We start from the raw sequence: 13635 nt of genomic DNA, 5'->3' as shown, positions 1-13635 counted from the left end.
TAGGGTTTCCATCAGCCCAGATTTGACGGATTGGATGTCAGCGGACATGTCTCTGCTGACATCAGATGCCCCATAGGGATGTATGGGGGGACCGTTCAGATCCGCCAAAAAAACAGACAGGCGGATCTGATCGGTCCGCCTGTGTGAAAGAGCCCTTAAGTGATTAGTATCCTGAGTCTTTTACAGGTTAACTAATAGGAGCTGGTAAAGCAGACTATTACCAAAACTCCTCTAGCATTTGGACATTCCTCACTTTTCTTTTCTATGCTGGCAGGTCAACACTGTGTTTAAAGCCGGTAATAGGCGAATTTGAAAAATGTGAAGGAATTGACTTTGAAGATTTCTTAAAAAATCAAGGTTCACTACTAGCAACAAAATGCCAGTCTCGCAAAAATAACGTTGACTCCCTTGTCGTAAACATTGTGCCAGTGATGGATATCCTAACATCCTCAGTGTGCACTGATGAGAAGTGGGACCTTCCATATGTTGTTCATCTGTGGCCCAGTGTTATCCTTCGCAACTTGCTTCCTTACCAAATGACATACTCACTGGAGGTATGTGGCTTTATTTAACTAAATCTGATTGTTTAACAGAAATGCAAATGTTTTATCGGGATGGTGATATTTCAAAATGTATCCCACTCATGCATAGTATGCTGTGGTTACTTATCTCCTTTAAGCCTTGTTTACACTTGCTCAAAATACTGATGCTTAACAAAAGCGCCGATCGAATTATTACGAGTTGTTCGTTGAAATTGACATGTTTTTAACTCGCATTAAAAACACTTCCCAAATGCCCTATGCGCATTTGAGACTTTAAGAATGCACAACAAATGCCTATATTTTTTTGGGCTGTTGTGAACAAGACCTGACTCTCCACAAACCCTCAGATGTGTGCTTGCTCATTTATGGTACAATACCATAGACCTGAATGGAAGGAGTTAAGTTGCTTCAACTTCTTCCAAACACCACATGAAGCTTTATTTTTGAAACACAACAACGTGACACGAGGCAAAGGCTTTAAGTTTTCATAATATAAACAGCACTGTATGCTGACAATATTATTTGCAGACTGCTTTTACTAGAAGAGGAGCATTAAAAACGTGCCTCAAATGCCTGCTTTTAGTTCCGGTTCACACATATGCAATGCGGGAACCCTGCAAATCCACTGTGGGTTCCCTCATCGCATTCAACTCGCAGGCAGTTCACACTGCCATATGCGAATCGTTGGGGGTGTTAATACAAAGTTAATGACACCCCCAGATCAGTTTGCATATTCCAGTGCGAACTGTCAGTTCGGACATGAATCGGATTGCATAAGTGTGAACACCCATGCGATCCGATTCTGGTGTGGACCCAAAAAAGGGTCCTGTGCGTGTTTTGTCCGAATGCGATGCAAATTCAGCCATACAGTCTGTATGGCTGAACTCGCATTGATTAGACATTGCATGTGATTGGCAGATCACTGCGCTGCAATTCACATGCGGTGTCTGTCATCGCATATATGTGAACCGGCACTCAATTGCAGTGTAAACAGGGCCTAAGAAGCATGTTCTAGTGCAGTACCCAGTGTGCCTTCTTTGTGGCAGTTGATATACATTGTATCTAAAGCAAACTATAAATACCAAAATTCTAGTGTGACTAAAAGGTTATTGTATCCCATAACAGGCATTAACTATCAGAGTGCACTAATTTACTTTCTCAGTATTTATAATATTGCATTTTATTATGTTCTCCTACAATTAAGTCTTAAAGTGAACTTCTGTTATAAGGTCTTCTGATATTTTTAGAGTAAAGAAGATGGGCATGTTACAATAGAAGATGGATGTTCAGCCCAGATACACAATGCTGTAATAGATCAATCCAAACTGAAGCTATGTTTATTAAATTACCATGACATGCACTGGGAAGCCATGTATGCAATCAAGAGCAAGCAACAGGATATTCACTTTGCCACATTCCGTTGTGTGTCAGATCTAGACAAGACCGAACTGGACATTGCTGTCCATGTCACTTACACTACTGGGCAAACAATCATTGCAATTCACAGTCCATACTGGATGGTCAACAAGACTGGAAGGATGCTGCAGTATAAGGCTGATGACATACACCGAAAACATCCTGCTGACCACAAGAAGCCCCTTTTGTTCTCATTCAAGCCGAAGAACTTTATTCAAAATAATAAGGTATCGTAAGGCTTAAGTTAAAATACTTGAACCGCCCTTTATTTTACATGTTGATATTTATAGATACTGTGAGATCTTCTAAAGTACTTAAGTAAAATGTCAGAAATCCAAAAGCCACCCTGTTTGCTAATTCTAGGCATGTAATTTTAGACAGACTATATACAGGAAATAAAGTGAGCTGGGTTAGGGATGGGGTTTGCAGGACTACTAATACCATGTTTTTTTCTGAAGTTAGAGATGTGCAGAATCGTATGTTATAGGATGCTGCACAATATGTGTTCTGATTAGAGTCTGACATTGTATACAGTTTCTCACAAAAGTGAGTACACCCCTCACATTTTTGTGAATATTTTATTATATCTTTTCATGTGACAACACTGAAGAAATTACACTTTGCTACAATGTAAAGTAGTGACACTCACAGCTTGTATAACAGTGTAAATTTGCTGTCCCCTCAAAATAACTCAACACACAGCCATTAATATCTAAACAGCTGGCAACACAGTTAAAATGTCCAAATTGGGCCCAAAGTGTCAATATTTTGTGTGGCCACCATTCATTCCAGCACTGCCTTAACCCTCTTGGGCATGGAGTTAACCAGAGCTTCACAGGTTGCCACTGGAGTCCTCTTTCACTCCTCCATGATGACATCATGGAGCTGGTGGATGTTAGAGACCTTGCGCTTCTCCACCTTCAGTTTGAGGATGCCCCACAGATGCTCAATAGGGTTTAGGTCTGGAGACATGCTTGGCCAGTCTCGCAGCGTACCGCTGGCCCGCAGCATCCCCCGTTCCAAGATGGGGAATTGATCTGTATGGAGTGGTGCCCGCCCGGTTCCAAACGTGTGGTGAGTAGTGCCCCCCTCTTCCTCGAGAAAATTTGTGGTGGACGCTGCCCCTCCCAGGGCCGATAAGCCCCCCATAGGCCCTTCCTACCCAGACGCAACCCCCTTTCCCCCCCACTAGTGGGCTTACACCTTCTCTCCCCCTTGCTCCCTTCTGAGATGAGGAGAAATTTCACTTTTATACTGTTGAAATTCTCTCTATGTGGTGTGGATTAGCTGTGGCTGGAGGGGTGGTTGCGTGCTGCTGGCAACTTCTCTTGCTGGTTGTGTGTTTTTTTTTCTCTGGAGGAGGGGGTCCCTGTATTAGGCCCAACTTGCTGCTATTAGTGTATTAGGGGTCCTTGTGTGTGCCGGAAATCACACACCTCGCCGCAAGGTGCCGCCGTTGGACCACATACTGTGTGGCCTCTGTATGGCCACATACAGAGGATCGGACAGCACTGTTTTTGGTGGCTCCTATACTGTATAGTGTCGGCCATTTTCGTGTAGTCTAAACGGAGCGGTGCTCGGCGAGGGGCCTCTAGTGACAGCTCAGCCGTTTCCTCTTCCTTTGGATTGGCGTGCTTCAGGCTGTTGGTGCTTCTCTCTCTCTCTCTCTCTCTCTCTCTCTCTCTCTCTCTCTCTGAGTCGTTTGGTGGTGAGTCCTGGAGGGGAATATCTCAGTTTTCTGCTATTACAGAGCTACTGGGACCTGTAGTGCCACCAGAAACAGCGGGGGGGGGGGTTCACAGAGTGCTTTATAATTTAACATTACATTTGCTGATGGTCCCCAAGGTGTCATGGAGCCCCTAGAACACGTGTCACCACCTGACCCGCTCTCAGAAGCTGCGGGACCCTCTGGGTCTCAGTCTGCCATGGCGGTTCATGAAGGCAGTCCTGCCGTCATTGGTGTCAAAAGTGGACATGGTCCTCCAAAAAGGACCTAGTAAAAAGCGCCCTCCGCCTTCACCTGGCTCCTCTGTTTTCTCAGATTCTGAGGCTGATTTGGCCGCCGTGGATGCGAGTCAGCCCACGGGGTCAGCGTCCACGCACTTCGAGTGCTCCTTTGACAGTGAGGATGATTCCTCTTCCATCTGCCCAAGAAAAGACGCTTGTGGAGGCACTGATTGTATCAGTGGGGGAAACTTAAAAAATGGAGGACACCGCTAAAGCTGCATCGGCCATGCCGGTGCAATTTGGCACCCGCAGACCAATGTGACAAAGGTGTTCCCCTTTCCTGCCTATTTTGACGAGATTGTCGCTGGTCAGTGGGGTTCCCCGAAACGCATGGTTGGGATACCGAAGTGTATCGCTAGGAGGTATCCTTTTGGGGAGTCCCTCTTAAAGAAACTGACAGTGCCAACGGTGGTGGACTCTCAGGTTTCTGATGTAAATAAAGTCACATTGCTACCAGTGGAGGACGCTCCGTCCTTTAGAGACCCTGTAGATAGGAAGGCAGAATCTCTGGTCCGCTTTCTTTTTACTGTGGCAAGTTCAATCTTGAGCTGGTGTCTGCCATAACCTTGGTCTCCCAGACCTTGACGGGATGGGCAAAGCTTTAACGTCAGGATTTGGAAAGGGGTCAGCATCCTCCTGAGCTGGCAGAGCTGGCGGACCAGTTGATATAGGGGTTACAGTATATTTGTGCCTCCCTGGACATGGCCCCTTTAACCTGCAGGGTGTCAGTGACAGCGTTGACTCTGCGCCGCATGATCTGGTTGAAATGCTGGTCTGTGGAAAAAAAAAAAAGGTGCTGACGGATCTCCCCTTCGGGGGGGGGACCGCTTGTTCAGAGCTTCGATTGAAAAGGTCATAAAAGGTCTCACGGGAGGCAAGAGCACCCTTGTTCCGCAGGTTACAAAAAGCAGAGAGCCTCGCCACAAATGTGGTCCTGACTTCTCGACCCACAAGTGGCCTTTTCGTCCCGCAGGGTCGCAGGACAAGAGTTCTAAATCCTCCCGTACCGTCTCGGGAGGTTCCAAGAGACCTTGGGTTGGTAAGTCTAAAGCGGGCTCTGCTCGCCCCACAGACAAGCCCTCCTGTGCCTGAAGGGACATCCTTACCCTTACATGGGGTGGGGGGACCTCTTTCGTTCCATGAGTTGATCAAGGCCACTTACAAGATCAAGTTTTGGTCCTTGCCCCGGCATGTTTTTTCCTTACAACCTGTGCCTCTCTCCGGATCGGCTTCAGGGCCTTCTTGGGGCGGTTCAGGACTCAGGATCTACTGTCACAAGGAGTCATTGGACCAGTCCCAGAGTCGGAACATTTTCAGGGGTTTTAGTTAAACCTATTTACGGTTCGCAGGAAGGAGGCCAAGGTCCATCCAGTCCTGGACCTCACGGCCCTGAACCGCTTTGTGTGGGTTCAGAATGGAGTCCATTCGCACGGTAGTGGCTTCTCTTCATCAAGGGGATTTTCTGGCCTCTATCGTTTTTAAGGATGCTTGAGGGGTGGGTGATGTCCATCAATAAACATCAGAGAAAAGGATTTTACGGTAAGACAAAAATACAGGTTTTTTTTTATTACTTTCTGCTATAAAACATATCAAATAAAAAAAATTAAAAATCGAATTTCTTCCTAAATTTAGGCAATTATGTATTCTTCTTCTACGTGTTTTTGGTTAAAAAAAATCCAGAGAAGCATATATTGATTGGTTTGCACAAAAGTTATAGTGTCTACAAACTATGGGACTTTTTTCTTAATTTTTTTTTTTATTAGTAATGGCAGCGATCAGCGACTTATGCCAGGAATGCGATATTGTGGCACAGTTTGTGATCAGTTCTAAAAATATGCATTGTCACTGTACTAATGACACTGGCTGGGAAGGGGCCCTGCCTGACTCCGAAACATTGTATATTATGTGACCACAGAAGAAAGTTTTGGACCCTTTTGAGGAATCCTTGGTGTGCTGATGACAATTCTTCCCTTTTGAGTATCCACGGTCTCCACCCTATGGTCATTACAGCACCCAGCATCATTAAACAGCTGGTTATCTTGAATGTGTGCATGGGAAATATTGCATTTGGAACTGGCTGGGAAGGGGTTAACATTAGGGGTGATCAAAGGGTTAACTCTGTGCCTAACCACTGTTTGTGAACTGTGTGGGGTGCTTTTACTAGGGAAAGAGATTGAATTTTTTTCTCTGCTTTGCAGGGACACAAACTCCATCCCTTCCCCCTGTCAGAACGTCAATATGTCTAGTTTACGTAGGCAGATTGTAGTTCTGTGTCTCTGCCTGCTGATCGATAGGTATCGAGTACCTGGCACCCGCCGAACGGCATGCGCGCCCCTTACCTGGAAGTACAGGATCAAGTATATATACATGATCTCGCACATGGCTACCGCCCTGTAGCAGTAAAACTGCTGTAGGGCAGATGGCAAGCGCTTAAGGGCAAAAGTGCAAAATTATATCTCTTTCTCTCTGGAATTTATACATCTTTTAATACAAGAAAGTATTTTGCTCACTTTAGAAGCTGTAGCTTGACTTTGCATGCTATTAAGTCTTTGATCTACCAGAACACCCACATCCTTCTTGACCATTCACTCCCCCAGCTGTTATCCCCCTAGAATGTATGAGGCATGCATGTTTTTAGCCCCCAAGTGCATAACTTTACATTTAGCAACATTTAAACCCCATTTTCCACATGGTTGCCCAAAAAATAGTGCATTGGGGTCAGCTTGTAAGTTTGAGTTATCCTGTAAGAACATTATGCAACTACATAGTTTGGTGTGTTCTGAAAATATTGAAATTATACTTTTTCCATGGATGCATACAAGCAGCAATTTAGCAACATTGCTAACACAGTAAATAAACTATAATAACTGTGGATATAGGATTGTGTGTGTATATATAGGATTGTTTTTTTTTTTCCCTTCTATTGGTTGAACTGGATGAACTTGTCTTTTTTTCAACCAAACTAACTAGGAAACGATATAATGTATGGAATATGCAGTTATGCTCTTAGGCATTCAGTCATTTCATATTGTCAAAGGTGACCTATATAGATGCAAAAAGACATAAAATTTGCTTGTAAATCGAACTTTAGCCATTTGAATTTTGTATTCACAAAGGTTTATTCTCAAATGATGACTGAGCAGATATCACAATAATAACAAAAAACATTTAATATATTCCATATGCTGAACATTGCTTTTCACATATAAACATTTTGTTAGTATTTGAAACCGACACTCTTGTATTTGGTTTGTCAGCACCAGTTGGCCCATATTAACTATTATGTTGTTTTTACAGGTGCAGCTCATGATAACAGACAGTGACTTGTCAGACCCTTTCTCCTTGGATACAGTAGGCACTCATGGTGCTGTAAAGTGCAAGAGCAAACAAATGGATTACCAAGTAAGTTAAAGAAGATCTGTAGTCACAGCATACACTTTCATTTTATAACATCAGCATTGCAATAGCTATACAAACAATAGTTGTTTTTGACAATCCAATATACGCTTACTTGAACAATATCTTTTCAAGCTCGTATTGCTGCCTGTCAGCAGCTTCCTGGATTCTCTGCATGTTATGCAGCTTCTCCTTTGCTCATTCCTTTTGTTTACTTTCGATTTCTATGTCAAACTATATATCCCATGGTATCTTTCTGCCTGCAAGCTACTAGTAATTCCTGTACTGACTGTGCCTTCTGGAACTCCTCCTTCTCAGCACCTCTGTAGTTCAGAATGTATGCTCTATGAAATGTGTGTCACAGTAGTGCACATGCACAGGGTATAGTTGAATACATATCACAGAATTCAAGAAAGTAAATGTATAGAATTCTTCAAAAAGTGTGTTTTTAGAATTCAAAATCATTCAGATTAATTGGTGTAGGCTAGAAACAATTGAAATACAATGGAGAAATTAATATATAATTGTATAAGTTGATCATAGATATACTTTACTTTGATAAATTGTATTTTTTTTTGTGGTTTTGATGCTCTTCAGAATGAATGTATACTTATTAACTGTTTTCCGCTTTGTTTTAGGTTGGTGTATCTATTTATGCCAGCAGTTTTAATCTCACCAGAATTGTCACATTCACACCGTTTTTTATGATCACAAATAGAAGCATTTATAATGTGAATGTAGCTGAAGAGAATACAGTGAGAGTAATTAAAGTTCCTTCTGGACAGGTCAGTACTATACCATTCATTTTTAGAACTGCTGTAAGATATTATGCCTTTTTGAAGAATATTGGCAGTGTGGCTATCTCTGTATGTGTCTCTTTCTGTGCCTTTTTACTATGGGCATTGCTAAGTTCAGGGGTTCCCTGGGTACATAAATGCACATGTTGTGGGGCTTGTATAATTTAAAAACTGGATAAGAATGATTTTACCAGATGTTATCTTTTGCTTTTCAGTTTGGTCACTTTTCTGTTTGTGTCTGCTTTAAAACTATCTTTCTCTATCGATCATTGACGGACGCAGTCTCTGTTCTTCTTAACAGTAGGGTTATACTGCCTCCTACAGGAGTAGGACACTAGGCAGAAAAAAAGTTCTGGCTAAGCCTATGGGCTGTCCCAGGAGGTTAGCTCCTGGTCAGTATTTTTCTGCCTAGTCAGGAGTAAGGACCTAGTTCCTTGCTGGGATCTCTGGTCCTGGCAAAAACGTTTTTTTCTAGTTAGGTTTTTTTTTATCCGGATTTTTTCATGTGAGATCTACAATCAACTTAGCCGGACTGGGCGACGGGCTGGATATATAGATCCAGTGGTCACCCCGCCTGGCCAGCGAGCGTGCGCAGACCCCAGCTCCGCGCTAGGTCGGTCAAGACATAGTCCCAGCAGACGGGGACTGGCCCTGCAAGTTAAACGTCTCGTCAGGTCGCATACGACTGGGTCTAGGCCAACGTTGCATCGTTCCTATTGGCCCACCATCTCCCCCACTTTGGTGGAGAGGGGTTCTGTCAGGAGAGATGGCGCCCACCTGTTCCAGGTATGGTGAGTAATTGTTCCCCCCTCTCCCCCTCGTGTGTTTTGGGGTAGACGCAGGCCCTTTCTTAGGATGGTCGGTTCCCCTTTGTCCTGTCCGTTACCCCCCCCCCCCCCCCTTTCAGGGGCTATGGGGCTCTTGAAGCTACCCTCGGGGGTTGGGGCCGGGCGTCATGCTGCCGGCGACCGGATCGATCGTGCGGGGGGGGGACTTGCTTGTCACTACCAGGACCCCCATCCTATTGATTCCGTCCAGGGGGCTGGGGGATCCCCTTGGAGGCTCCGCAGGCCACCATTTTCTTTTAGCCCATGTGCTAACAAGATCAGCGGCCATGTTTGTGTAGCCTGGCGGCCATTTTGCGGTGGATTCCCATTGAAAATCAATGGCGGCTATGAGTCCTTAGAGGTGTTTTTTTTGGCGGTGAAGCCCCTCCACATACCCAGTGCTGACAGTCAGGTTTTTTTCTGATAGATTGCTGAAGACATGTGCTGTACAGACATCCTGGGCCCTCCTGGTGCATCTCTGATGCGGGTGGGGAGTCTGGGGGGGGTCTATCTCTCTGCTGGCGGTCTTCAGTGCCTTGTGCCTAACCTGGGGGCACTATAGGAATGTCCCACCACGCTAAACATTGTTTTTTTTTTTTTTCCAATTTTTTTCTGCGGGGTTCCCCTGGTGTGACATGGACTATGTGGAACAAGTTTTCCGACCAAACCCCCCTCTTGGAGGCCGCAGGGCCTTTCGGATCCTAGCCATCCATAGATGAACTGTTGGCGGTCCTGGAATCCTTTGTGTCCTGGGTGGAGGTGGCATTTAAGAGGCGAAGTGCCAGAAAACGCCCCCCGCCTACCCCTGCCTCAACTTATGTGTCAGATTCTGAATCTGATTCAGCCACTGCAGACGTGGTTCTCCCTGCCGGGTCTACTACCTCGCGCCCTGTCTCCTCTGATAGTGAGGATGGCACCTCTCCCTCCGCCACAGCGCAAGAAAAGGCGCTGGTGGACCCACTGGTTGTATCGGTGTTCAAGACCTTAAAAATGGAGGACGCAGCTGCGACTGAGGCCCAGGTTACGTTTGGCACTCACAAGCCATCCAGAGCAGCAAAGGTTTTCCCCTTTTCCTGAATATTTTGACAACATGGTCAAAAAAGAGTGGGACCGCCCGAAGCGTCCCCCTGGGGTGCCTAAGTGGATTGCTAGAAGCTACCCCTTTGAGGAGTCCCTTATTAAAACATGGACTGTGCCACCTATGGTGGACCCTCTGATCTCCAGACTGAATAAAGCTACCATGATTCCAGTGGAGGATTCCCCGTTCTTTAAGGATGCGGTGGATAGAAAGGCGGAGTCTGTGGCCCGCAATATGTACTCCCTGGCGGGGTCTGCACTAAGACCGGTGTTTACTATTATCCTTGTGTCACAAAGCATGACTGAATGGGCTAAGCTACTAGGTGACCTGGAGGGGGGAACAACTCCCCCCTGCCTTTGCGGAGCTGGCGGACCAGTTGGTTCAGGGGCTGCAATTACTTTGTGATGCCTCGCTGGATGCTGCTCCACTATTGGCCCGACTGTCGGTTTCGGCAGTGGTCCTCCAGCATATACTTTGGCTAAAATGCGGGTCTGACCTCAAAGAAGGCCTTTTCTGATCTACCTTTTTAAGGTGTTTGCCTGTTTGGGGCTACCCTTGATGACATTATCAAAGGTCTTACAGAGAGGGTAAGAGTACATTTCTCCCACAGGCTAACAAGGGTAAGGACCCTCGTCGTAAACGGGGTCCCTCCTTCTCAGCACACAAAAAGTTTTTTCATCTCTCAGGGTCAATTGATAAGGGATCAAAGTCCTTCAAAGCCCCCTCGGGGGGCTCCAAGCGACCCTGGTCTGGCAAACAAACGATTTCTCTAGACCTGCAGATAAGACCCCTTCAGCCTGAAGGTGCACCCTCACCCGTATCTGGTGTATCTTTGCCGGTTCCCAGACCTGTGGTTATCCCAGGTACAAGACAAGTGGGTTCACAAGGTCATACAGTCCGGTTATAAGATCGAGTTTTTATCTATCCCTCCGGTAAGGTTCTTCCCTTCCAATGTGCGACTGTCCACGGTTCGCTTACAGGCTCTTTGGGGCAGTGCAGGACCTGTTGCAACAAGAAGTAATAGTTCCAGTTCCGTCTTTGGAACATTTTCATGACTTTTATTGAAACCTGTTTACAGTCCCCAGGAAGGAAGGCAAGGTGCATCTAATTCTGGACCTAAAGGCACTTAATTGCTTTGTGCAAGTTCAAAAATTCAAGATGGAATCCATTCGCATGGTGGTGGCTTCCCTACATCAGAGGGATTTTCTGGCCTCCATAGACATCAAAGATGCCTACCTTCACATCCCAATATGTGCAGGACATCAACGGTTTCTGTGTTTTGCCGTGGTAGTGGATCACTATCAGTTTTTGGTGTTTTTGGTCTCGCCTTTGCTGCTCGGCTCTTCACAAAGGTCTTGGCTCCAGTTCTGGCGTTGTTACGCCAGCGAGGGATATCGTTCCTGGGTTACCTGGGTGATCTGCTTCTCCATGCAGTCTCCCACGGCATTGGTAACAAACTTAGAGATCACCATGAGAACTCTGGTGGAACCTTCAGAAGTCGTCCCTGGTCCCTTCCATGAGACTGAACTATCTGGGCCTGAGTTTGGATTCGTCCTCAGCTAGGGTGTTTCTTCCTCCGGACAAACTCCAAAAACTCCACACTGCGATTCAGCTATTGCTGCCCAGCAAATGGTTGTCCCTTCGGACTTGTATGAGAGTTCTGGGGCTGATGGTGTCATCCTTCAGATTGGTCCCTTTCGCTCAATTCCACACAAGAATCCTCCAGGAGGACATTCTTCTCAAATGGAACAAAGATCCAAATTCTCTGGATACCCAGATCCAGCTGAATCAGGTGACCAAGGGGACCCTGATATGGTGGCTTCGGTCCCCGACACTCAAACTAGGAAAATCCTTCCTCCCCCTGTATTGGACAGTGATCACCATGGGCGGAACGATTTGTCCTAGCTCTGTCCGCCGTTCACATTCCAGGAGTGGAAAATTGGCAGGCGGATTACCTCAGTCGACAGACTTTGGATCAAGGGGAATGATCTCTCCACCCAGAGGTGTTCCAGCAGTTATGCCTTCGTTGGGGCACTCTAGAAGTAGTCTTGGATCAACAGGAAAGTGCAGTAGTTTGTGGCCTTCTCTCGAGACCCTCTGGCAGACACCACAGACGCACTGGTGGCTAATTGGGGTCAGTAGAAGTATCAGCTGATGTATGCCTTTCCGCCTCTCAATTTGCTGCCAAAACGTCTTCCCAGGATTGAGGCAGAAGGGATTCCGGTTATCCTTGTGGCTCCGGACTGGCCTCGCCAAGCTTGGTATGCTGACCTGGTTAGGCTAGTCGCAGGCGTTCCTTGAAGACTTCCTCTCAGGGAGGATCTATTGTCTCAAGGGCCAATCTTCCATCCTGCTTTAGTTGCTGGCTTTGATGGCTTGGCTGTTGAAAACCAGGTACTGAAGGACAGGGGATTGTCTGCTGCAGTGATTCCCACCCGAAAGCGAGATTAGCGACTTCTAGAAAGATCTATCCTACGTAAGAAGTCGAAAATTGCGTTGTGTGAGTCTCTTGGGGTTTTCCCTCGCTCCTACTCGGTGGCTCGGATCTTGGCCTTCCTTCAACGGGGAGTTGATCAAAAATTGGCCTGGAGTACTATCAAGGGTCAGGTTTTGGCCTTGGCAATTTTTTTTCCAAAGGCCACTAGACACCCATTCCCTGGTGCGTAACTTTATACAGGGGGCGGGACACTTGGCACCTTCAGTGCATCCTCCATTGCCACCTTGGGATCTTAATTTGATGCTGTCCGTTCTCCAGAATCCTCCCTTTGAAAATATTCAGGAGATTCCCCTGCTTACCTTATCCCAGAAGGTGGCCTTCTTGGTGGCTATTACTTGAACGATGGAGAAAATTGGATTATTGTCTTACTGTAAAATCCTTTTCTCTGAAGTTCATTGACGGACGCAGTACCCGCCCCTCTATTTGTAGTTGGGTTGGTATTGTTTTCTCTGACACTGCTTTGTTACAAAATTAACATCCTATAGCAAAGAGAGGGAGTATACCTCCTGGTACTGCCCATAGGCGTAGCCAGAACAATTTTACTGCCTAGTGTCCTACTCCTGTAGGGGGCAGTATAACCCTACTGTTAAGAACAACAGAGACTGCGTCCATCAATGAACTTTAGAAAAAATAATTTTACGATAAGACAAAAATCCAATTACCGTATATACTAGAGTATAAGCCGACTTTTTCAGCATGTTTTTTATGCTTGAAAAGCCCCCTTTTCTCTGTCGCTCATTGACAGACGTAGTCTTCTTGATTCACAAGAACTGGGTTATGTTGTCTCCGCAGGAGTAGGACTAGGCAGAAAGAAAAAACATTCTGGCTCCACCCTAGGGGCAGTCCCAGAGGGTATATCCTCCCTCTCTCTGCTACAAGGCATCAGTTTTTTTCTGTCTAGTCAGGAGTAAGGACCTAAGTTCCTTGCTGGGATCTCTGGTCCTGGCAAGATTTTTTTTTAGGTAGTTTTTCTCCAGTGTTTTTTCCTGTGATATCTTCAAGCAAATACGCCGGACTGGGCGACACTAGTGGTCACCCCAGCCGGCCTACGAGCGCGCGCAGACCATTGCATTGC

General features: G+C 45.9%; 1 protein-coding gene across 1 annotated transcript in view; it reads left to right on the top strand.

Moving 5' to 3' along the window:
* VPS13A (vacuolar protein sorting 13 homolog A) overlaps positions 1–13635 on the top strand; it is a 427491-nt gene that overhangs the window by 281045 nt on the left and 132811 nt on the right. The window contains exons 47-50 of the mRNA XM_082266808.1: positions 275–554; positions 1790–2185; positions 7263–7367; positions 8000–8146. Of these exons, the coding sequence (XP_082122934.1) occupies positions 275–554; positions 1790–2185; positions 7263–7367; positions 8000–8146 (928 nt within the window). The remainder of the gene's footprint in view (positions 1–274; positions 555–1789; positions 2186–7262; positions 7368–7999; positions 8147–13635) is intronic.

This window comes from Pelophylax lessonae (genome assembly GCF_965119305.1).
Source record: "Pelophylax lessonae genome assembly, chromosome: 1".
NCBI lineage: Eukaryota > Metazoa > Chordata > Amphibia > Anura > Ranidae > Pelophylax > Pelophylax lessonae.
This window is presented reverse-complemented; position numbering and strand designations above follow the sequence as displayed.